At 37.5% G+C, this 25,425-nt stretch overlaps 2 protein-coding genes and 1 long non-coding RNA gene across 3 annotated transcripts in view; 2 read left to right on the top strand and 1 right to left on the bottom strand.

Moving 5' to 3' along the window:
* The window catches only part of LOC131575191 (macrophage mannose receptor 1-like), a 33,442-nt gene extending 11,211 nt beyond the window's left edge, over positions 1–22,231 (top strand). Inside the window, exons 12-30 of the mRNA XM_058830292.1 lie at positions 2,750–2,949; positions 4,269–4,396; positions 5,006–5,093; positions 6,326–6,470; positions 7,502–7,537; positions 7,660–7,835; positions 8,360–8,427; positions 9,988–10,088; positions 11,069–11,205; positions 12,226–12,340; positions 12,820–13,016; positions 14,249–14,339; positions 15,670–15,902; positions 16,571–16,736; positions 17,825–17,977; positions 18,390–18,506; positions 18,720–18,881; positions 20,832–20,864; positions 21,376–22,231. Of these exons, the coding sequence (XP_058686275.1) occupies positions 2,750–2,949; positions 4,269–4,396; positions 5,006–5,093; positions 6,326–6,470; positions 7,502–7,537; positions 7,660–7,835; positions 8,360–8,427; positions 9,988–10,088; positions 11,069–11,205; positions 12,226–12,340; positions 12,820–13,016; positions 14,249–14,339; positions 15,670–15,902; positions 16,571–16,736; positions 17,825–17,977; positions 18,390–18,506; positions 18,720–18,881; positions 20,832–20,864; positions 21,376–21,545 (2,516 nt within the window). The 3' untranslated portion in view covers positions 21,546–22,231. The remainder of the gene's footprint in view (positions 1–2,749; positions 2,950–4,268; positions 4,397–5,005; positions 5,094–6,325; positions 6,471–7,501; positions 7,538–7,659; positions 7,836–8,359; positions 8,428–9,987; positions 10,089–11,068; positions 11,206–12,225; positions 12,341–12,819; positions 13,017–14,248; positions 14,340–15,669; positions 15,903–16,570; positions 16,737–17,824; positions 17,978–18,389; positions 18,507–18,719; positions 18,882–20,831; positions 20,865–21,375) is intronic.
* Positions 1,099–24,649, bottom strand: LOC131575194 (uncharacterized). Its single transcript, XR_009276726.1, has 3 exons — positions 24,585–24,649; positions 21,402–21,481; positions 1,099–1,233 (listed from the first exon to the last, which is right to left on the bottom strand). It is a non-coding gene; the product is annotated as an uncharacterized LOC131575194 (long non-coding RNA).
* Positions 24,103–25,425, top strand: part of LOC131575193 (macrophage mannose receptor 1-like) — a 33,432-nt gene continuing 32,109 nt past the window's right edge. The window contains exon 1 of the mRNA XM_058830293.1: positions 24,103–24,267. Coding sequence (XP_058686276.1) covers positions 24,207–24,267 — 61 coding nt within the window. The 5' untranslated portion in view covers positions 24,103–24,206. The remainder of the gene's footprint in view (positions 24,268–25,425) is intronic.

The following is a 25,425-nucleotide window of genomic DNA, read 5'->3' as shown; positions in this document are numbered from 1 at the left end:
TTTGTGTTTTAAACTTTTGGTATATTCCACAAGTACTTGCAGTTTTCAAATCCCATATTCTAATTTCAAAGGGAAAATTTTAAACTGCAGTTTTATATTAGGACATCTGATATATTTACCCATAAGATTAACTTTTGGCCTATCTTTACAGATAAAAGAGATAAAAAGAGTTAAAAAGAGATAAAAGGAGTTAAAAATGAGTCCTAAGACCATTCCACGTTTGTCCCTCTAGTGAAAACTCTAGCCTGGGAGAAGAGTTTGAAAGAGAGCAACTGCAATATGGATTTTAAGTTAGAATTCCAAACTCAAAGTATCAAAAATCACTGTGCCGTTATTATTTTTATGTGTGATACTAAGAAAACTGCATTCATGGGTTCATACCATGCAGAAGTACAGAAAACAAGATTTCATTACGCCACGAGGAAATCTGTTCTCTGTGGGATATACTATGTTCCTCTAAGTGATCACTTGTCTGAAGACTTCCTTGAAAACCTTCAGTGAGGTTATAAAATATAAAATAAAATCAATAAAAAATTATGAAAGACAAAGACTAAGAAAACGTTAGCAAATGCCATAAGAAGAAAGTTTGCCAGGGAGTCTATGCTGTCAAAAGTTGATCAGAGTATGAAGAAAGCACTCAGAGGTCATGTTTAGGACTCTTCCCTCTGGCCATCCAAGTGACACTCTGGAGTCACACTCACACCACCTGAGCTGGGACCTCCCCAGCTACACCCCCCACACTCACACCATCAGACAAGGTTTCCTTAACCTTGAACCTTGAACCCAGGTTTCCCCAGATTTTTTTTGTCCCTAAAATAATTCAGTCATGGTGCAATAATAAAATAACAGCTTGAGCTGGGTGCCTCCAAGGAGGGTCCATGAAGAAAGGAAACCCTGGGGTTTTTTTACCCTTACAGTCTAAATGCAGTAATGTCTGGGGTCCTTAGCCCCTGCTAAGTCTCTGGGTGTCTGGTCACCTTGCAGGACTACTGGTGACACCTTTCCTATGCCAAGGGTCAGCGCCAATTCCCAGCCCTTTGCTTGGGTCCCACCACCCAGAGCTCAGTCTCTAGCTGGCACTGCAGCTCGCAAACCAAATGCATTCCTCAGCAATCAGGCTGGAACAGTAAAGAAAAATCTGTTTCCTTGATTCGATGTTCACTGAGAGAAAAATAGACTTTTGTGTCCTGGAGATTTTCTTTGTGAGGGTATCTTTGGAGAGTCTACTTCAAGCTGAAACATTAAGAAAATAGTTAATGGAGGAAATTGATGGCATGAAGTTAGGACTAAGCATGGCTGTAAAAGTGTCCAGGACCTGTTAAGATTACATGAAATAAACCCTTCTCTTTAATGTGTAACTTCCTGCTAAAGCTGCTTTGACATCTAAGCTTGGCAAAAAGACAAATTTGGTGCCAACATTTAAAATGGTTGCAAGGAGATATGGGGAAATACAGATGAATGAGTCATTAGTAATTAATTAATCAATTAGCTGAATCTGTAATAAAGGCGATATAGTGGGAAAGATACATAAAATCACTTCTGGAAAGGGAGTTCATACTTAGAGATCTCCCTGAGCTCCACACAGTAAGTGAAAGCATATGGATGAGAGAAATCTAATAAGTGTGGTCTATCTCAATTACCAAAAGCCTTTCAGCTAATCTGACCTAACACAGAAAAGCTCTTACATGAATAAAAATATTGATCAAAAGGCAGTGACTGGAAGGTGGATTTTTTTTTATAGGGGCTATTTTCTACTGGGGAAGTGTGTTCAATGATAGAACCCCCATAATGTCCTGTGCCCATCCTGTTCAATGTATTTGCAGACCATCTGGTAAACATGCAATAGTGAGGTGACAAGATTGGCTGATGAGAGTAAATTATTTCTCATAGCAAAATGTGCCTGTGAGAGAACTCAGGATGGTATGAGGAGAATAAGTGACTGAGCATGATCAGTAAAACAGTAGGTGAACTTTGATGTGGGTAAAGGATGCTCTTAGGAATAAACTTGTGTCTTGGACTGCCATAAAATGATGGCTTTATAGCTGAATTTCATTTCAGCTCCTGGAACCATGGTAGACAGGCCCACTAAAACATCAGGTCTGTGCCCAACAAAAATGAAAACAAAACAAAACAAAACAAAGCAAAAAAAACCCCAAATAAAATGTTAAATATACTTAGAAAATTAAGAAAGAGCACAAGTAAGCCATTGAATAAGCCCATTTTGTGCATTTGACTGTATCTTTGTGATGTGGGCAGTTCTGTTTCCCTCTGAGACGACAGTCTAAAATTACAGCAAACATCACAGGATAAGTTTCATTCTGAAGCTGTCTAGGGTTGCATGCTGCCCTCACCAGTGGGGTTGTTGTGATCTGTGTGAAAACCACTCGTGACCAAGGTAATGATATCTCATGTAAAACAGGCTTAACATAAATAGAAATAAAATTCCCACTTGAAAACACAAGATTTCACTGTATAAACTCTCACTCTATTTTCTACCCAAAGAATTAATCATGCAGGATAATCAAAATGGAAAAAAAAAAAGTAGTATTCTATATTCATCATGACCTCCTCAAACAGAAAATACTACTCTGCCTGTATGAAAACCACACAAAATATAAATCTGCTTTTCAAATGTTGTTGCATGGCAAAGAGTGAATGGCTGCTGCTCAAAGATTTTGACAAAGAATTAAATAATTCACACTTTAGAAAATATCCAATGTATTTGTTTTGTTTTGTTTTTCTCATAAAGGAAATAATCCAGGATGTGTTGCTATGAGAACTGGGACTGCAGCTGGATTATGGGATGTTCTTGACTGTGAGACAAAGCAAAAATATATTTGCAAGCAGTGGGCAAAGGGTGCAACAGTTCCACCTATTCCAACTACTGCTCCGGTCCCCACATGCCCTGAAGGTTGGGTATCAAACAATCACAGAAGTTCCTGTTTTAAAGTAAGTGCCTAGATCATTGAAAGAAGCAGCTTGGTTGGGGAAAAAAAAAAAGGAACTGACATCTTCATTTTGCAATATCTGAGACTGGAATAGAGCAAAACACAAAACCCCCAAAATTCTTCTCAGGAAATTATCCATGAGAGGGAAAAAACTAAGGAAGAAAGATAAAGTTGAAGGGAGGGAAGGGAAGGGAGGGGAGAAGGGCACAGGAAAGAAAATGAGGAAGTTTGTGCTTCAGGGGTGGAAGGAACTGGAGCAGGAAATGGAAGAAGAGGAACAGAAATATCAAGGCTCCAGAAAGACATAAAGAAAATAAAAGACAAAAAAAGAAAAAAACCCCAGGAAACAACTCCATATTAAAATTATTAAAAGGAAAATGTCAAAATTTTGTATTAAACAGAAGCAGCAAAGCTAGTTAGTTGGTGCTGCTCTTTATGTTTGTTGTGCAAAGATGTGGTATTTGCCTGAGATGTGTGGCAGTTCAGGGAACAAACAGAGAAACAGTGAAGTGCAGCCTCCAGCAGCTCAATGCCTGAGGCTGGACCTTGCTAAAATCAGCACATTACCCCACAAAAAAAAAAAAAAAGATAAAAAGTTACAGGAAAGGTTAATTAAATCAGTGTTTATGAAGGACATTTACTTAAGAGCTTCTGATGCAAAGCTACAGATAACTTGTTTTTGAAGTATAGTCAGCTATATCTGAGCAGGCATAAAAAAGGAGATTGAAGAAGAAATAAGTGCAATGTAGGAACAGTGATTTGGGGTCATGAAAAGTTGAAATGTGCTAAGCATAAAATGTTAATATTTTTTATCACTTTATTGAACTGAGTCCACTTTTTTTTTTTTTTTTTTCCTTTCATTTCTTTCAAATTCATCTGGAATGTTATTTATCTGGGCTCCTTCATCCATTTCATCCCAAAATCATAATTTTGTCCTTGGTCAAATGTGTGTTTGTTGTCTCTTAAACTAGTTAGACATCATACTGCAAATATAAAGTGAGAGTTGTAAATCACCAGGAGGTTGTTCTTTTGCCTGAATCTTCAGACTACTTCCAGACCATTTTTCCTCTCCACCACTGCTACTCTTCTTTCCCTTCATATGAAAGTTGGCTTGGGCCTTTCTCCAGTTTAATTTCTCCACAAATTAAAGGGAGATGAGGAGTTGTATTCCCTTTTCCCTCCTATCAATTGTTTTTTTTTCTTTTTTTTTTTTTTTTGCTAAGAAGATAGGCAACTCTAGCTCATATGAAACCTCATTTATGTTTAAGGAAGACTTCAATTCTTTTATTGTTGTAACATATATAATTAATTTTTCCATAGTGTTTTTGCCGATCAAAAATTAGAAAGAAATCATGGTTTGAAGCTCGAGATTTTTGCAGACAAATAGGAGGGGATCTGGTCACCATTAGCACTAAGGAGGAGATACCTTTACTAACCCAAGCAATAAGGTTAGTATTTGATGTGTGTTTATCTTACCAGATTTAAAGACTTTTCATATGATCTATTATTAAATTATTTCTGAAATGTATGGATTCCTCAAAAGCCAGAAGACCTGTGATACTTTAACATTTTTCTATTCAGTACTGTTTCAACCTTTTCATGGAAAATAAGAGTGATTTGTGTGGGCAAAAATTTAAAAAAAAAAACTAAACCATTATCATGATTGCTAGATACAGTTTAGAAACACATGAAATTAGCAATATTTCTACAAGGGTAGAAAATATGACCAATGTATCTACTGTTGAAATAGACATGTATCTACCTTGCAGTGGTCAGTGCTGAAACCACTTTTTGAATCTGTGAAAGTTTTTCCCAAGTAAATAGTACATTAGGGAAATGATCAATACTATTAATAAGTCCGATAAACTAAGCTATTGACACTGAACCACAGAAATATTACACATTTCTATGAAAAATATGTGTATGCACCTTGTGAAAGGTAATAGGGAAATTTGAAACTTCACTGTGTTTACAATGTGCTCTAGAAAGTTCAACAATGTATTTATGGATTTTTTTTGTGATGCTTACACACTGCTCTGTCCTGTAATTTCTTTTAGTGCCGCTCCCTGTACATTTGAAGCAGTTTGGCTCGGTATATTTTCCTTGAATCCAGATGAAGGATTTGCCTGGAGTGATGGCTCTCCAGTGAGTATCTTAATCTTTCATCATATTTGTTTGCATAAGACACTTTGAGATTTGTACATATGCTTTTTGGATTTTTGCTGTCATCCTCATTAAAGAAAACACCAGTCCTACAAACATTCATGTAGCTGCCTATCTGTATTGTCATGACTAATATCAAAGCTAAACATTTTAATACATAGGAATTATCTGTATCTCATTAGAATCTGTAGCTTTCTGTGTAATACTCCAATTTATTTTCTTTTCCAAGAAGATAATATTTACACCTAAGGTCAAAACATAAATATTCATTGTACATTTATCATGTATCCTGTCTCTGGTAGTAGCCATAAATGTCTAAAGACCTAATCAAAGAGCAAGCATGTTTCCTAGTGTACTCCTGAATCCCCCAGGTAATGATGGCTCAGGGTGTTTTAGAACTAGAACTCATATCTGTAATTTTAATTTTTTTATTTCTGGAAATTTGTCCAGTCATCTCTTGAGCCTATGCAATTATTTACAGCTGTGAAAAACATTCCTGCAGGATTCTACTCTTTATTACCCTCCATTTACTACTGCTCCCTATTCTTTTTTATTTTTTTAATACAAGCAAGGACCTTTTATCTTATCCCATTCACATTACTTTCCATAAAAGTTTCAGAAAGGGACATTATCAAGAATTCTTGGCAATAATAAGTAGGTTGTATCACATGGCTCTCCGTCCCCATTAGGACGTCAGTTTCATCAGAGATAACTCCTCTAGATTTGTAGGACACCACTTCCCTCCCAAAAGTCATTCTCCCATCCTCATTAACCACAGGCAAGGGAAAGGTAATGCTGAGTTGATGCACAACATGGTCAGTGCCACCAGGCAGATGTTGGACAATGTCATTTTGAACCAGGTCAGATGTGGAGTGAAAAGCACCCTATCTGCACATGATTAGCATGAGTGATATGTGGGCAAAGTTCACAACTAGGCAAAGTTCATTTGAAACAGTTCCCTTGCCTCTTTCTCTTCTGCCTGTGTCTATGGCTCAGGGCACAAACAAGAGGAAAAGTCCTCCATGGCAAGACAGCCGTGTCTGAACACTGACACCATTGGCCCACCCTAGAATCCTTACACTTTCCCTGCATTTCCAGCCCTTTTTGGCTAAAACCAGAATCTTTGCGACAAAAGCAGTTAGTTTCCATTTTCCAGTGGTAAGTACAGCTACCAAAACAGATGAAAAGACTAACACAGTTGACTTCTTCTATAGGTTAGGTACGCAGACTGGGGTGATAGTCCAAGGAACGCAGGACGACACAAGTTTTGTGGCTCATTCCATTCTGCGAGATATTCTAATCAGTGGTCTCATGATGTCTGTCAAGTACAGCATAACTGGGTTTGCCAAATAAAACAAGGTAGATTTCTTCTTCTCTTTTGGCAAGAAGATTAAAAAGCTTTAATAAGTAGTTGCTTTCTAAGTTAAGTTACTGGAGAAAGAGACAAAATTTTGAAGAACTACTTTTTCCAAATGGAGGTCAAGAGCATTAAGTAACATATTGTAGGCTGAGATTTTTCAATTATGGATGATAAGAATGAATTGATGGTTTTTTTAATATAAATTATGGTGTATAAAGAATCCATATATTTGCAAGATTACAGGATTTTTTAATATTAAGAAACTTTCGCTTTTACTTATGTAGTGTTGGGGGTAAGGAGTTGTAAGGGCTTGTATTGTAGTCCTTACAATACTGGTTTTTATACAAACACAGGTGAAAGTAAAAATCAAGTATATCTTTGTCGGATTTGTTGGCCCCTCAGGTTCTTCTGTAGAATTATTCAGGATTCAACAGCTTTTGGAAAAGCAATGGTTCACAGAAGTGCTGTTTCTTTTTCTTTCCCAACCAGAAATAACTCACAGTCAGTATATGTGTCTATATCTTTATCTATATATAGATATATATATATACACATGTACATAAAGTATTATTTCCTTTTGCTTATAAATGTTACTCAGAGAATTTTTTTGATAGAGCTAAAATAAATCTAGTGGAAATTTTCTCCCTCTTGATGAAAATACCCCCAGGTGAAATATGGACTATCTACTGATGGATCAGTAAAGGAGCTGTATGCCACGGTTTAAAGCGTTTGAGATAAATCTACTGTGACTTACAGGCTGAAAGACCAATTTTCCTTTGTCTTGCTCTGTGCAGGAATGTGATTCAGCCAAAGCTATGGCTTTGCTGATGTGAAGCACAGGTTATGATACCAAGTTGAAGTAGACCATCTTGCATATTGAGCAATGTGAAGCTGAACCATTTGGCTAAGCCTGCTTGCTAGTCAGTGGCAAATCCTGCTCTGTTCCTCACTCTTCTTGCAGTCAGTCACAAGCTACATCATTACACAGTCTAAAGAGATGCATCATGCCTTCTCTTTTCTTCTTTTTCAGGAGTGTCACTAAAACCTGAACCAATTGACACATATGGTAGGCCTTTGTATATATTTATTTTTATTACTCATATTTTTTTTTCCCTAAAACTGTTATTCTAAAAAAACCTTTTGTGTTCTACACATACAGAATTTAAGGGTTCCTTATTTATCTTCCAGAATATAAAACCACTGCAGATGGATGGGTCATATTTGAAGATAAGCTTTACTATTTCAGCAATGAACAGGTCCCCATGGAAAGAGCTCAAGAGTTTTGCAGGAAGAATTCTGCAGACCTAGCTGTTGTTAACAGTAACAGTGAGAGAAGGTTCCTACATAGAGCACTAAAAGAAAATGTAAGAATCATGAAAAACAGACAGCCTAAAAGTAGAAACACTTTTGACAATCTGCTTGTAAAACCTGAGTTGTCTCAGAAGCAGAACCATCAGCATTTTCACTAATTAAATATCCCCAAATACACCCTTTGATCCCGTGGGATCTGGCCTCTCCTGCTCTGCACCAGCCGTGCTGATGCAGTTGGCAGGAAGAGTGATGTGGGAAGGTACCAAGTCTCCTGGGAAGTAGCTGGTCTTTGAGGGAGAATAAAAAAGGAGTGCTGGCTTCTGTCTGAAAATCTGCTTCTTTTCTACTCCATCCTAAGGGCCTTCAGTGCTGCAGTTCTTGTCTCTGATGTCCCAGAGAAAAACCTGACTTCTGTGCCTGGGCACATAGACCCGTTGTTGTGGTTAACTGCAAGCAGGTGCTTTACTGCTGTGGACTAGTGGCCGCTCTGTGGACCTAATCAATGGTGTATCAATTTCTGCTTGTTTTGCTTCAAAGATTTATTTTTTCTAATTGAAATGGCGTCTTTCTGATTTAGGAAGGCTACAATGGAGAGACAACAGGATATTTCATTGGTCTAAGAGTGAGCCTTGATAAAAAGTTCAGGTAAGTTAAGACGATCAGTGCAGCTTCTAACATGTAGAAACAAATAGAGTATTTTACGCAGATGGAGGTACTGAATAGGTTCACTTGAAGGTCTGAAGGCTGTTCCACATACTGTGCAAAAAGCAAAATGGAATAGTCCTAGAATATTCTAAACTCCAATCGTTTTTCCCAAAAATAAATGGTAAAAGAATCTTTTTTCCCTCAAGTAAGTACTTAGCCAAAGACAAGCTTGGCATCTCTACTCTCCATATGCACTTTCTCAAGTTTCTTCCAGAGATTTGCCCGATAAATTGGAGTGATACTTCATTGTGCTGAATTTTATACCTATAAACATACACACATACACTAAAACATGCCCTATATCATAGGGTTTGGCTTTCTTATGGTTTTTATCTGTATATCAGAAGGGCTCTCCAGAGTTAGGAAGACAGACAATGAGTATGAAAAGCAGTTTCTGCAAACTCCTGTTCCAGGAGAAAAGTCAGCAGAAATTTACAGTACAGAAACAGTAACAAATATTCTGAAAAGACCAACACACAAATCAAGTCAAAACTAAAGTAAGAGATACCAAAGAGCATGATACACTTCCTACCTTCCTACCTGCTAGTTAGGATGTGTCTGGGAGGTGAAAAAATGTGTTTCTGAGGTTGACCTGGAAAAGGTTAGAGGAGATTTGAATTTAACCTTTCTATTTCAATGCCACTGTTGAATGTATGTAAATCACTTACCTTAAGACGGGCAGAAGAGGGGTGGGGAGACAAGTTGATAGTGTCTGAGTCAGTAGATGATTTTAACCTCCTGATTTTAGGACTCAAATTAGGGACACAGAGAATTTCATGGATCCAATGAGAATCTCCTTTATTTAGATCAATTGTATCAGCAGCAGCAAGATATAGATGAGACAGCTGAATTTCTTTCCCAATTTAGGCTAATCTAAATTCTGAAATACTGATTGAAATGTGGTGGCAACCTCTTCTTCAGTAGCAACATATTAAAGTAAAAAACAGATAAACATTGAGGAAAATATTTCAACTTTTGTACTTTAGAAAGGACGGTTTTAAAGTTGACATAATGTCCTTTAGTTTAGAGAAAAACAGAACAACCCCCACCTCCCCCTCCACATAGAGCAGGGTAAAATCCACATCAAAATATTTCATTCTTATTTTCACCTATAAAACACCGGGAATAGTCACAGTGGAAAGCATAATAGCTAGGATTACTAGTTATTGTAGTAACTTAAGATAAACTTTTAATATCATTCTCATGTATTATGACTAACTGATTTTGATTTCTTTTACTAAATGTTGTCAGAAAATCCTGGCCATTAACAGAAAATATGCTTGGTGTATCCTTTTTCTACTTTGCAACCAAAAATATTTTACAGAATTTTTTTAAATTAGAATAATCAAGTAAAGAAAGGGAAATCTCTAACAGCCTCTCCCATTGTAGCCACTTTCCTTGAATTCTCATAGACCTTCTTAATCATGAGGTGTTCATTAAGACTACCATGTCACAAATAAATAAATTAATTAATAAATACTTGTATGTCTTATTTTTAAGCTGGATGGATGGAACTCCAGTAACCTATGTGGCCTGGGCTCCTAATGAACCCAACTTTGCAAATAATGAGGAAAATTGTGTAGTAATGCAGTTGAAACACGGTAAGTGACAACACAAAACTATTACATTTTATTTGTCCCTGCTTGGATTATAACCGATGCTGTCAAACATCTGCTGCCAACTGTCACACAATCTTTGGCAGCTGTTTTCTGCATTTTCTTTCCAGTGACAAACTAACACAACTTCTCCCAGTCATAGGACCACCAGCCACAGAAGAGTCTTTGTCCTTAGAATGGGGAGGTTTCAGTGTCATGAGTAATTTAAAGCAGATGTTTCTTTCTTGGTTTGTAACAGTGATATTGCACCTTTTTAGAGGACTTTTCACTACTTCTTTTAGTGAAAGTTTGAATAGCCCGTCTTCTCTACCATGAACTTCAGAAAACATTTATAGCAGCTACAGGAAACGGGAGTTGGAGGTACACATCAATGAGGAAAGAAACAAATACATCTAATGTCCTAAGATATGTTTACAAGTACCCTGAAATGCAAATGTCTTGCAAATCCTAAAGCTGTGTTTCCTCTTGGGTCTACTTCTGTAACTTAACTAATGGGCTAATTAGTAGACACATGTTGATCTCTCAATTTGTGTTTTACAGAGAATTCATGCAGTATGTTTGAACACTGTATTGTGCCATTAGATTGATATGGTATTTTTTATCTGATCAATTTCTGATCTATTTTCTTTACAAATTCGCTTGCTGGTGTGTTTCTCCTGCTACTTGCAATATGAAGATGCCAGAGCTCAAAAAAAGCCCCATAAGCAGATACAGACACTGTGGAGAGAACCCCTGAACTAGGAGCAGATGGGTCAGGGAGCTCAAAATAACTACATTGCTGCTACTATTGGAGCTTATTTGAAGGTCCCATGGTTACTTTACCTTTAGATCAAGCTGTAGCCTGAAATACAAAATAGACAAAAATGTGCTTGTTAAAAAAAAAAAAAAGTGATGCATTACTATTACTAAATATTAAATACTATAACATTTTCATTTTTTTATTCCTTTTTTTTTTGGTTTTTTAGGCTTGTGGAATGACATTAACTGTGGCTCTGCCAATAAATTTGTATGTGAAAAACATAACAGTTCTATCAATTCAACATTGCCTTCTCCACTGACTCCTGGAGGATGTCCAGAAAGTTGGATTTTTTTTCACAGCAAGGTATGTCAACAAATATCTTTAGTAAATTGTGTAAAGCAGTGGAACTGAGAAGAAAATCCTGAAAATATCACATTTTTTTATGAAAAAAGAGTAAATCTTACTTAGTCAAAATGTGCAGACTAGATGGCTGAGCTTTTTTTGACGTGATTATAGACATTTAACTTAGCAGAGAAATACAGTAAAAGTATATGTATGCTGAATATGTTTCAGAGAACATAGTTTGTGCGAGCTTAAAATACAAAGTTACTGTTTCGGAAAATCTCTCCTCCTCTCTTCATGTACATTATTTTGTTTAGAAATGCAAGCTTGTAATGGTCAATCTTGTAAAACAGGTGGAAAGGTCTAGAAAGAATGTATCTGAGCAATCCCTTCAGCCCTTAGGGGTTTACAAAGCTTTGAATTCAGAAAGAGGATGGCAAACTACAAATTTTTTTGATTACCGCTTTGCAATCAGACACAGTCTGGGAGTTCTCATTGCAGTAAGAGAAGAGTTTGTACCAATCTGAGCTGAAGCTCTAGCTACCAAAGGCTATTTTGTCTGCTTTATGTACACTGTGCTGCTATTGCATCCTCAGAATGTTAGGTCAGTATGCCAAAGGATATTTCCTACCCTTTGGCACGATGAACAGTTGTAACCACAGTCATCAGAAGGAGGACAAAGCACAGTAGAGATTATTCCCTGCAGCTGTGTCACCCAAAACCACATTTTCTTGGTTTCAAATGACGTCTCTATTACTGCAGGAAGAAGGCAGATGAAAACGTGAAAAGTGATTATGTGCTCGACCTCATTACAATCAGTTCATTTGATAGCAGACCCCCAGATTACACCTTGTGCAATGAGGGGGGATAAGTGTATGCCTGGGTAGACATCCAGACTTTCTACCCTTGAGCTCTGTCACTCATTCTAGCCCTGATTTCTTTTTCTGTAGAAAAGTACATCTTAGAGCTTATTGATAATATTGACATACAGTAGTTCCAGTCTTTGCTAAAATTTGAAAAAATTGCTTGATTTGTTTCTAGTGTTTCAAAGTATTTGCTTCCAATATAACAAGAAATCTCACATGGCATGCTGCACGAGATGTTTGCTTCAGTTTGGGAGGAAACCTGGCTACTATATCAAATGGACAAGTGCAAGGTATGTACATGGTATGTACATGGGCTCTATTGAAAGAAAAAACTCTCAATCTCTCACTAAAGAAGCAGCTGTACTCTCCAATATAAAATACGTGATTACCTGACGAAAATTGCTTATTGGCCGTGTGAGTCCATGGTTTATTTTAATTTCAAACTGTAAGGCAATAGTTTGTTTCTAGTTCTTTCAGCTGCTTTGTTTGCACGAAACTTCCAATGTGTTCTGAGGGTGGTTGCATAGGTGTCTCATACTGACAGAAATCTGCATTTCCCGTCTCTCACTGGCAATAGGATTTTCTAAAATCCTATGTGTGCATACACAGTGGGAAATGGATGCTTATCTAACATTTAATTAATGTCAGATGGGCTGTGCCATTGAAAATGTTATCCTTTTATTATGTCCCCCACTCTGGGTTCTTGCATATTTTCCCTCTTTTGGGCAAGTCATGATAAGCTTAACGAGAAATCTTTGCTTCTCTCCAGCCTTCCTTTTCTATCATTTGAAGTATGCCACAACTAATGTTTGGATTGGGATGAATGATATCAACAGAGAGTCCACATTTCTTTGGACAGATGGAAGCACTGTTTCCTACACCAACTGGGATAATGGTGCACCAGAAAAGCAACAAAGCTACTTTGACTTTTATGAGTTTAAGACATTGACAGATGATGCTCTGGAGGTAAAGGAAATTTAAGTAACCTGTATACCTTGGGCAGCTAGCTAATTTTCCTGAAAGAAAAGTTACAGTAGCAATAATAGGATGCTGTAACAAGTCCTTTTGTAAGCACAATGGGGTTTAGCAAATCATCTTACAGTGATTGCAAATACACGTAAATGTTTGGCAAAAGTTCTGTTAGAAGAGGGATTTTAAGCCTTCCATCTGAACTATTGCAAAAAAACAGCTCTACAAAAGAAGCTTGGAAAAACTTATATCAGTTCCTCCCCATACTGCATTAATGCAAATGCTAAAGCCACAACACCAATCACAGAGTATGATATTTTGGCATGATAAACCAAAATTAAGATTTTTGGTGCAACAATAATTTGTCTGCATATATGTCCCACTCCTGGCTAATCTGCTCCCACACTGTTTTACTCATTTCTGATGGTACAAATTGATATCTTCAGTGAAATTACTATTTCTCTGCTGGAGCTCAGCCTCTTTTCCAAAGGCAGTAATTTCTGAGGAAATGATTGGCAGTTAGTCACCCAAAATTTTTAACATCTACCCTGTCCAGTCACCCCTAGACATACCCTCAGTCAACTTGCTGGTGGCTAAAACTTATTTAAATCTGCATAAAGGAGAAACTTGGATGACATGCCAAAAGACAGCTATGGCCAATCTTGGAATCAGGGAAGTCATGAAGGAAACACTGGAGCAGTTAAACATAAGGAAGTAAAGAGAAATTGTTTTGTTGCATCTGATAATGGTAACTTGATAATGACAATAAAAAAACAGCAAAGGGCATCAGCTTTCTGCAAGAGAGTCTGCTTCAGTTAGACTAGTGTAAACTAGAGCTTTTAATAGTAGTTCTTATTGTTTTTATCATTGATAAAAATGTTTTGAAGCAGATCTACATAACTGTAAATCAGAACTGAAAAGATTTATTATTGGTACCTCAGTCATTTATACAGTCACTATAGGGTTTTTAATAAAACTGAAAAAATGGGTTTTAATTGACTTGTTTGAGACCTTAACTGGCACCAGTGGAAGCCTGCTTCAAATTTAAGGGGTCACTAATAAATACCAAGTCAAGCTTCTTGGAAGAAACCTAGGAAATGTGAACACAGGTGCTCAATGAGCTCCTCTCCTCTCTGCCATCAGGCCTGCACTAGCAGCACAGGATGGGCTCCAGCTCATCCCCTCCTCATTGCCCTTCCTAATGGCTGTGCCTCTTCCCTCCCCTGCAGACAGATTGTGTCTTCATCCTGAAGTCAGACGGGAAGTGGAGAGATGATAGCTGTGACAACGAAAGAGGCTACGTGTGCCAGATGAATTCCCGTGAGTTCTGCTCGACCCAGTCTCCCAAAGACATAGAGTACCTTGGTTAGATGAGATGGATATATAACCTGATGTGATTTCTTCCAGCTTTGAGCTCATTCTGAACATCAGGCTTTCAGAGCTCCCTCAGTGCTAGGCCAGTGCTATGTTTAAAGTACAATTTGTTCCACAGAAATTGCTGACAAGGAACCACTATCTTAATTGGGGTTTTGTACCTAATCATGAATAATCCTAGAGAATAATAAATGAAAATGCTTTGTTTTGTTTTGTTTCTTTCTTAGTGAAGTATAAGAGGTTTAGGCATCCTGTCCAAGTGCAGCATAAATCATGTTCTTGCAGTGATCTTCCCATTCTCTTTAACAAATCTGAGAAGAGCAGATCCTCTGTCACTATTTTTACTGAATGCCATATATCAGTCAAAATGTACAGATTCTTAGATGTGTCTTTATTGTAGAAGAATATTGTTATTTTTTATTTAAATCAAAATGAGTAATGAATTTTGACTCTTCTCCTGTAGAATTTTAATTATTTAAATCCCAGCTACCAGAGCATATAATAGGAATAGAGAAGGCAAAGCACAGATAACAAAACAATTTTGTCTCAGTTTTATTAAAGTGTAAATTATTCCCTGGTCCCTCACTTCAGCCAGTTCCTGCAGCCTTTTCACTCTCAGCACAGCTAACATGCTTGTAAGCAGAACCCCTCCCTGCACAGAAAAGACATAGTTTTATGGAGGCATTTTTAATTTTCTTGATCCCAGTTTCAGCTCTTCTGAATACATTTATCATCACGAGGGTGGAAGTATACACTGCCTGACTCAAATGCAGGCAGCATTCAGGCAGCCCTCACAGACAGGCCAACAATTTGGAGTTAACAATGAGCAGTGACCAATTAACATCAGGTCTCAAAAGTCTTAGGCTGAGACTCATAATAATGATAAGAAATAAATGTATACTCAGATATTCAGATTTAATAAAATAACTAAAAGCACAGAATTCGAAATACGCAATTTATGTGCCTTAGTTTGGACCAGTCAAGTCTATAGTAAGTATACTCTACTTCAGGGCATCCAGGATTTCACACATCTTATTACATGAACAAATTTGCTCCATGTCTTGAAAGTTATTTTTGGCACTATTTTGGGCTGGGGGGGTGGGTATTTGGGTTGTTTTTTTTATTTTGTTTTTGTTGTAGTTTTGTTTCATTTTGTTCATGAGTTTAAAAAAAGATTTTGACATACTGAGTAGGACCTTTTGACCAATTTTTATAGCTTGCATGTTACAGAAGAGCAATATGTTGTGAATTCATCCATTCAGTTTTTCCTCCATAGTTCCCTCACAGCCTGAGGTACCAACAACAAATCCAGCCTCTGGGTTTACTCATTATGGTGACAGCAGTTATTCAATCATTTCATCTGAAATGCAATGGGAAGAGGCCAGAAAATACTGCCAAGACAAATCTGCGGAACTTGCCAGCATTTCAGATGCCTACATCCATTCATTCTTGTGGATCCAGATGCTGAAATATGGAAAACCCGTATGGATTGGTCTTAACAGCAACATGGTATGTGCTGGGTGCATGGGAGGGGCAGGTGCTCAGGGAACTTTCCTGCTCTAATAGTCCTCTGGACACCCAGTTTAGAACAGTGGAACAATTGAATTCTGCATGGCTTCACTGTCTCAGAAAGTTCAGCAGTCATGAAGTGACTGTTGGCTGTCCTGAAAGTCAAACTGCTATACAGGGGGATACTTAGAGCTATTATATTAATAGAAGTTACTGGGAGAATTAGGGAGATATTTTAAGATTTAAGCTGACTATTTAATGTTTAATGTCAAGTAATCTTTATGCACAAATAGCTTCCAATTTTAATTTAAACAAAGCAGAGCAGAGACGACAATTCTCTGTAATTGCTTCTCTTGATGTAGGATTTACTAAATGACTTAAGATGGCCTCATCTGACTTTCTTGACATATTGTAGAAGTTTGTTACTTCAGAAAACCTTCCCAAAAGCAACGCAGTGTTGAACACTGCTCATATGTAGCTCTTGTGTAACTCAAATTGCCCAGTGACATTGCTTAGAACAGTGAATGGTGTTTAAAAAAATGGCACTCTTTTCCCAAAAAAATCAAATAGACCTATGATTGTATTTACACTATATTTGTGTGACAGAACTTTTAATGTAAAAAAAAAAAATAAATAAAAAATCTATTGCCAAATTCCTTTGTTTTCAGACTGGTGGCTATTACAAATGGACCAATAACTGGAAAACCAGGTACACAAACTGGGCAGCAGGGGAGCCTAAGGAGAACAATGCTTGTGTTTACCTCGATCTGGATGGTACTTGGAAAACAGCAGCTTGCAATGAAAGCTACTTTTCAGTTTGCATGATATCAGATGGTAAGCAAAGGCATGTAACAATTTTAAAGACACATTCCTAGTTCCATGAGCCTGTCTAATCCTGGAGACTTTGCTCTAGCTTGGGCTACCCCCACAGAGAACTATGCTTCAGGGTAGCACCTACCTCCCAGCAGAGTGTGGATGTTTGCTATTGGATGATGTATGAACCTAGGCACAGGAAAAGCTGTTATTCAAATCCCTACGGCTGCACTGCTGTCATGGTAAAACTGCTTCCATAAGATGAAGCTCTATTTTCAAGGTACATCTTGCTCTTTACAAGACATGACCGTAAATCACCTGAGTGTGTGTGTGTAATATAAGTAGGTTTGTGTAGGTTTGTGCACTGGCTGTATGAACTTCAACTGGGGAAGCTCACACACAAATGTCACTGAGCCAAAATACAGGCAACAGTTTCATTTCCATTCACTGTTGCTAGAGCTAAAACTGTAAGAGCCTTGTGTGTCCTGTAAGAGCAGTGTGCATGTTAACTCTCTGCAGATATGTGCAGAGGCATGTTTGCATCTAGATTCTGTAGAATTGTGCTGTTTTCTCTCCTTTATGTTTTAAGGCTGCATACATTTGTTCTGCTTATGCAGCGCAAGAACTACAGATCCATCAAATGAATTGGAGTTGCACCTGTGATCAGAAACAATCTTATTTGGCAGAGGCATGATCCACTGATGGCTTTTTTTTTTTCATAAAGTAACAACCTGAAGAGACCAAGCAGCCAGACAACATGGGTCTGTGGCATTAATGATTCATTAGCCTGCAACAGCTTTCTGTGTTGTGATAATGCAAATTTCAGATTTGTATCATCCCTCAGGGTTTGCTTTTCTCACAGTACTGCCAAGGCAGGCAGGCAGAGGTTGCAAGATGCAATTTGATTCCTTGTCCTGAGGAATGTGATCTGAGAAATAAGATGTTTCACACTTTTGGCTGCTTGGCTCTCCCTGTTGTCTGGGTTGGAGGAATGTGGGAATTAGTCATGAGTAGATGTCCAGACAGATAAAGCTGGGTGACAACACATACTGTTGAATTACAGATGACTCACAATGCAATACCAATTTCATACCATATGGCTTCTTTAGAGATAGCTCCTACTGACCCTGCTGACCTGCCTGGAGACTGTCCTGAAGCAGATGAACTCCAAGCTTGGATCCCTTACCATGACCACTGCTACTATGTTGAAGCATCAGCTGGGAGAACCTGGGCACTGGCCTCCCTTGAGTGTGCTCGCTTAGGTGAGAGCCTTCTTATCAAATAAAAAGATTTGTACCAATGTTTATACAAAACTGACATAAAAATACAAAGATACTGATTTAAAAAAAAATAAATTGCCAGCTGTTCTAAGGCTGGCAAAATGTAAATAAGCTGTCACAAGTGACTGTGCAGCCTTCTGTACTCTCAGGTCTACAGCTTCCCTGTGCATGTGGTCCCCATCAGCTCCTGGCTTGTGGGATATCATCCTGGGGGCAGCAGTGTGGGCCACAGCCTCTAAGTACCTCCAGGTCATTGTCTTCTGAAAGAAGCAGAGAGACCAACAGAGCAGCATTCATGCAGCCAGAAACTATTGTTTGTACGGACTAAAAAGAGGAGGTAATTACAGTGGTTGCTCATGTAGGTTATGGTTATTTTCTTATTAATGCCTTTCAGGAGCTACCTTGGTTTCAGTAGAAAACATGGATGAATCTCACTTTTTGACTCATAAAATTCAACCACTTAGAAATAAAGTAGAAGGCTTTTGGATAGGACTTTACCGGAATGTGGAAGGTATGTCTTAATTTCAATTTTTAATGGAAAAATGCATTGCTAATATAAGAAAAGTGAGGATTACTGTACTTTTACCAAAAAAAAAAAAAAGGGTTTCTGCTGAAGAGTGACTTACTACAGATATTTAAAGTAAATTGCTGAGCTAAGGAGTTAAAATATTAATGAAATAGATATGTTTTAATTTTTGTTTTTACTCTCTGAGTTGCTGTGTAGGCCAGTGGTTGTGGCTAGATAACGCTGTCCTGGACTTTGTTAACTGGGAGGAGAAAGAGTTCAGTGTGGAGCATCAGTGTGTGGAAATAACTGCATCATCTGGCTATTGGGACAAAAGTGATTGCTCTGCTGAAAAAGGATTTATCTGCAAGAAACCCAAAGGTAAGCCCTCAGTGCATCAGCCCCTAGTGACAGGACAGATCTGTTCACTCAAAACTGTTACAGCTCTTCACCACAGGTCTGGAAGTAATTCCTGGCAGTTTGGTTTGGCACATCCCATTTCTCTAACCATTTTTAGTTGCCTGTTTTGGCACACTGCAAACTCTCCACATCACTGGAAATAGAGTAACATCCTGTACAGCCTAGGTTGAGAATGAAACTTTCAGAAACTTTTGAGTACCTAACACAGGCATTGATACAACATCTGTCAAACACCTGTGCAAGGGTATGACTATTCCAAGAACTTATTATTGTAACAGTTATTATACCCTTGCAAAGAGGAATCAAAGTGAATAATCAATCTTCCTCTTCCAGCTTGTTATTCTCAAAAAATGTATTACTTCCCAACATTCCAAACTGGCTTCATATTGGCCTTAATTCAGTAATGCCTCAGTGATTCTAAAAGGTCACCTGTTTGTATTGTAATTCTGACATGAGGAACACTTCCATTCAAAATGAAAACTTCAAGGCATTAGAGAAGCTGTCTTATCAGCATTTCTGGAAAATTTCACACAATATTATATATACCAGACTAATGCTTCAGAGATAGAACACTACATGAATTATTCCCAAGCAGAGATACAAAGGAAATAGTCTGCAAGAAAGCAGTATCATTTCAATCTTCTAACCTAGATGTTAAAAGTCAATCTATCTAACCTAAAAAAATGGTAGGTAGCCATTGTTAAACCTTTGCACTTTCTTTTGTAGTAGCTGTGATCTCAGGTTTCATTTTCCAGCTTTTGCATTGTGCATTGTTCCCAGCAAATCACGGTAGAATCTCTGTCTTATGTTGAAACACCCCCTCCCCAAAAAATAAAAAGGCTGGTTTTAAAGTCAGTTTTAGGATCCTATTACTCAGATGAGAAGTTAAAAAACTTAATTTCAATGTAAAGACATCTCAAGACATAACAGAAAATTTGTGGTTAGCATTTACTCATTCTCCAAGTAGTCTTTAATTAGAAGAAGATGCTGAACTGTAACCAAGAAATGCTCATCTCCCACGTACTGTTAATTTCTGTGCCTTAATCAGCACATACCCAAGACAGTAAGTCAGTTAATCCCTATTAAAGATTTACTAAAACATCCAAATTACATTCCATCCTACACAGTACTTAAATAATAAGGAATCACTGAAGTTCATCCATTGAATCATACAGTGCTCCCATATATACTATTTCCTGCCTCAGTAGGGATTACAGTTGTTTTGTATCTATTCATTATGCATTCTGCTTTGCTTTCACTTTACATTTTGCCTTTATAAATTCTCCTCTGGGTATCAAGGGTGTTTGCAAACTATAATGTAGAAGAGCCAAGAGAAGAAATATTTTCATGATAATTTAGAAATCTTTAATTCTATGCGTATAATTCTTCATTTCTGAGTGCCAAACTGGGGTTTTTTTGCACTTCTTCAAGAGCAACGAAACAATTTTATAAATGTCTTTCATTTATTTCTATCTTACACAGAGGTGACTAGGAAGCTTACTCATGTAATTCAGTAGGTGTTTTCTTGGGAAGATGTTTAGAAATCAAAAATTTTGTAACATCTAGGCATGCAGATCTTCCCTAAAATATGCCATGTAAAACTAATCTCCAAAGTGATACATCATGTTCTTAGTACATTAAAATTAATACTTTAGGAAAAATGTGAAAAAGTATTTTGAATGAACATAGAAAAAAGTCAGTATTTTAATGTTGGTAATATAAAAACAATATACAGTTTCAAAAGTGGATAAAGTAATGTTCAGTAGAAAGATGAAAGCTTAGCAATGTATTTTTTGCCTCAATTTGTTGCCTTTTATAGCAGACATATGTATTCTGTACTATTTTTGCAAACAGTCAAATGTACAGATTCTAATAAAGTGTCATATGATTTCTCTCTGATATTCATTGAAGTTGAGCCGAATGGGAGTCCCATAAAGCAAGAAGGTAAGAAGTTTCACAAGAAAATTAATAAAAATCTAGATAGAGGAAGAACTTAAAGTGAGTTCTTCCAAGCCACTCTTTTTTAGAGAGCAAGTCCTTCTGAGGTTATCATTAGTTATCAATCTCTCACGGTTATCAATCCCTCTGGGTAACCCCACTGTGCCTTTCACTCACCTGTTCTTGGCCAACAGGAGCAGCTGCAGGGCTAACCCTGTAACAAAAAATGTAAAAAATATTGTAAAACTAATTTCCAATAATTAACATCCCATGTCCATCTAAAGCATACATTTTCACTGAATTCTCACAAGCATCCATTGCATGCATTGTACATCACTGTACTCCAGATCCACTAAAACCGTGTCAGCTTTAGAAACAGAGACCTGACTACTGAAAAGCAGCAATTCAGGGCTCAGATTTACAGCCTTCAACTTCAGGCATCTCCTCCATGCTTTTCATGTTCTATGGGGAAATACAAACTGGTATGGTTTCTCACAGTTATATGGATTCATTTCAGGCAAGGAAAAGAATGAAGACACTCACCCCCCTGTTCATGTCTCTGTTTGGCCACTCATTTTCCTGGCTGTTTTAACTGGTTTTGGAGCTGGCATGGCAGCCTATTTCTACAGAAGAAAAAGACAAAACCAGCTCTCAACAGATTCTGGCAATGAAACACTATTTAAATGATGTCTTGGCGACTGAAGAATTGGTGAGAACGGATCCTGTGGCATGTTACTTGGAGCAGCAAGTTACTGAAATTCAAGGATATATTTGCTAAAAGTCTGTAGTGAAATCTTAAGTGAGATCTAGCGTAATCTTAAATTAAATCACTTTCCTCTTTTTGCACTATCTGTTTTTTTTTTTTTTTTATCATGAATATTTTACAAAATCAGAATTGGAGTTTGATGTTATAATTTTGTAATTGTCAAGATGTTCTCAAGTGCCTTAGCAAGGATGGCCACGCAAAAAAGCTTGTCAAAAACAATTGCATGTACTGGAAAAGGACTATGAAAGTCAGCTACTGAGAAGGAATGTCCACTAAAGTGTGAATGCCATTTAGAACCACAACGATGTGATATTGTGGACACTAAAATCTCAAAATTTTGAACGTATTCCTTTTGCAAACTTGAACTCATTTAACACCACAAGCTTTGCTGCATCAGACCAGTACTTTTATTGTTCCTTATAGCTAAATCATATTTCACTAATAAAACTGCTTCATAATCTTTTCTCAGAAAAATCTTGTCATGTTCATTTTCTGCTATGGAAAACGTGGTTCATGACAGTAAAGAATATTAAGACCAGGTATAAGTTGTAATAATTTTTCAATTCAATAATGCGACTTTTAACAGTATTATGTTCACTTACATGAATTAAAATATTCTAACCCTGACATCCTTGTTTCTTTTTGTTTATGCTTTGAAATAAATAAATTTTCTATTAATATAATTTTTGGCTTCAGCATTCCCTGTGAATCAAGTGAGGGAAAAGGGGAAGGGAGGTGCTCCTGTCAGCACAATAACTCTTTTGTCAATAACAAGGAGGGCTTCTCTCCTCAGCACTTTGAATTCAGCTTGAATAAGCACCAACTTCCCATTTTTAAGTGCAAGAAAAAGGAACAGAAAACTAAGCACTGCAGCAGATGGTTCTGTACTAGAAATCTGCAAGAGACTAAATTTTAGATGTCAGAAAAATGGTAGAAAGCACTACAAGACAGCTTTTAAGTGAGCTGTAAATGCAGTTAAGAAACCAAATACTTTATGAGAAAGGGTGCTTAACAGATATCCCCAGGAAACAACCTGTCTTCCCCAGGGTGCAGAGTCAATTGAACAGGATGGAAAGTTGGGGGAAAGAAACCCCAAAGAAACCAAAAACCAAGCAACTAACAAAGTTATTTTCCTAAGCACTGAACTCCAGTTTTCTTGGTGTAAATACAAGCAAGAGTGTAGTAAGCATTACTGCTGAGAACAGGTTATTGCACAAAGTGTTGTGCAGCAGACTGGAAACTGCCCCCAGAAATTTGCAAGTGGCATGAAGCTGGTTGGCCATGCCAAAGGGAGAGCTCTGAAGTACTCAATTCCTCTTTTTAGCCTCGCCTAGTGTCTGCATTAATCTTTCCCCATCACTGTAGCCCTGGACTAATCCTCACAAGCATCCATTTACACGAGAGGGAGGAGAAAGCCCAGTTTGGACTAGATCCAGGCTGTCACTTGGGCAAATGAGAGAACTGGGCAGGAATTGTGTCCTCCAGGTATTTTACCTTGGGATTTCCTTTGTCAGAGCAACAATAGCTACTCCTCCTATGACATCCACTCTTCAGTTTCTATTTATATCTCACTACTGGTTATTTCACTTCTTGATTTTTCCAATTTCATTATCACAACTTCTTTTAATTTCACTGATGTAAATAAACAAAAGGAATAGCAGGACTTGTGAACATTTGCAGTAGGACTTTGCAGCATATTTGTACAAAAACTGCCATGCCAATACAAGTCTTCCGATGAGCACTTTGCTCATAGGTTAAAAGGAGTTTTTCCAATTTAGCTTGTCTTCAGCTTTGTCCTGAAACAGCATCCTTAGGAATTTCTCAGATAGATAAACACATCCTTTTACTTGGTAAAGATTAAAGTATTCCAGGAAAAAGTTTCCTTTCTGTTACAAGGAAGCTTAGCACTAGACTACAGTGTTGAACATATTCACTTTTTCCAGGTCTTTGACAAGCAATTATGAACAGCCCAGCCCCAAAGTGGGATCAAACAAACCAGCATAATGATGCTATACTTCCCTCAAAGTGACCAAGAACTCATCATGCACTGAAAACTGTAAAGTTTCTGTTTCTGTATAGTTTTCTCTCTTTCTTCTACATATATAATGCTGTGACATTGTTGCAATGAATTGAACCACTGGGATTTTGCTTCTGCTTGTTTCTGAGATGTAAGGGTTAAAACTGAGGGTTTTAATTGATGATATTTCACTGTGGGTTTCTTGTTCCCAGGTCTCAAGTTGCTTTTCCAGGTCTGTCCAGTGTAGCACCCCAACAACTAACCTGTATTAATATTAGCAATGCCACAGAAGCGACAAACGTCTCCACCTCTATTTACAAGGATGGAGGCTTCAGTTTTGGAAGGGGCTTGCTCTTCAAAGACAGCAATGTTTACAGTGTGCACTCCAGTTATTTCAAAATACCATGTGACAGGACATTTCCTTATTTAGAGTGCAGAGCTTTATCCATCAACCCCTTGACACAGAGAAGGACCCATTACTATCTACAGAGAGAAGGATTTTTATATATTGCCAATCTTCTAATCCAACTTTCAGTAGAAGAATGAGAAGCAAGTTCCATTGGCAATGAGTTTCTCCAGGTTTCTAGTTTTCCTTTCCCTCATGCAATGTTCACTACAGTCATCAGGTAAGTTTCCTGTTAGTTTTGTATTAAACTAGACATGAAAATGCTTTACCCTGGGTAGCTTTACAGTTTTAATGCATAGATTGATTATTTTGTATGTTTTATCAGATTTGATAGATGATCCAAAGAGTATGTTAAGTACACTGGCAGTTCTTGATTCACAGGATAAAAGCAGGGGGGTGTGTAGGGATGATGGAAAAATTGAGGTAATAAAAGAAGGATCTTTAAACTGGAATTTCTTTCTGTGGCAATATTAAATCAGGTGGCACTGTGTGGGAGGGAAATGAAAGATGAGGGAGCATGGAACTCTTTCCACTTACCTTCCTCATTACACCCATGGTGCGGTGATCAGCAGAGGGATTTCCATATTTACGTGACAGCTGTGTGAGTTTCTCTTTCTGCTGCCCTGTGACATGAGGCATGAGAAGGATGAACCGGCTCCTCCCCTCCAGCCTCACCAAATTAGAAGAACAGTTCTACTCTGAAGATGTTTTTCATTCATTGGGTATAGTTACAGAGGGAAACGGTAAAGCAGTAACGTGTGGAGAACTGAGTGGAGAAACGACTTTGCATGAATGTGAGACTGAGTCTATGTCAGAAATTTCAGGATAAAAGAACATTCCCATCATAATGTAATAGTTTAAAAATATGAAGCACTGCTTTCCTTAAAGACTCTGAGTTTAGGATTAATCTGAAAGACTTCTCCAAGTGGAGAAATGTGCTGCTGAAACCTAAAATTTTCACTGTGTAAATATGCTCATGACAATCTGGTCTGTATTTTCTCTGGTCAGCCACCCTTTTTCTTTCAACAGTTGAGGAATAGATGGGATAAAAGATTGGTTATAGATAGAGTAATCAAGCAAATAAAGCAAACTTATTGAGCTGTGCAGAAAACAAAAATGCAGTGAATTCACTGTTTTTTTTCAGTTCTTGTAGTTTTTCTCTCTTCAGGAGCTACAATGTATCACCAACTTTTCATCACAGAATTTGACTTGCCTACACTGGATATATACCAAATTCTAATCACAGGATTTAAACTTCTCATTTTATTAAAACATTTTTATTTAAAATCTGTAGCTACACTAGGGAGGAAATTAGAATTAAAATAAATTTTAAAAGATTGCATAACTTCTCATTTAGATAGCCAAATATATAATAGAT

This window comes from Poecile atricapillus, chromosome 2, assembly GCF_030490865.1.
Source record: "Poecile atricapillus isolate bPoeAtr1 chromosome 2, bPoeAtr1.hap1, whole genome shotgun sequence".
Classification (NCBI taxonomy): Eukaryota; Metazoa; Chordata; class Aves; order Passeriformes; family Paridae; genus Poecile; species Poecile atricapillus.
The sequence above is the reverse complement of the archived record's forward strand: the minus strand, read 5'-3'. Positions and strand labels throughout refer to the sequence as shown.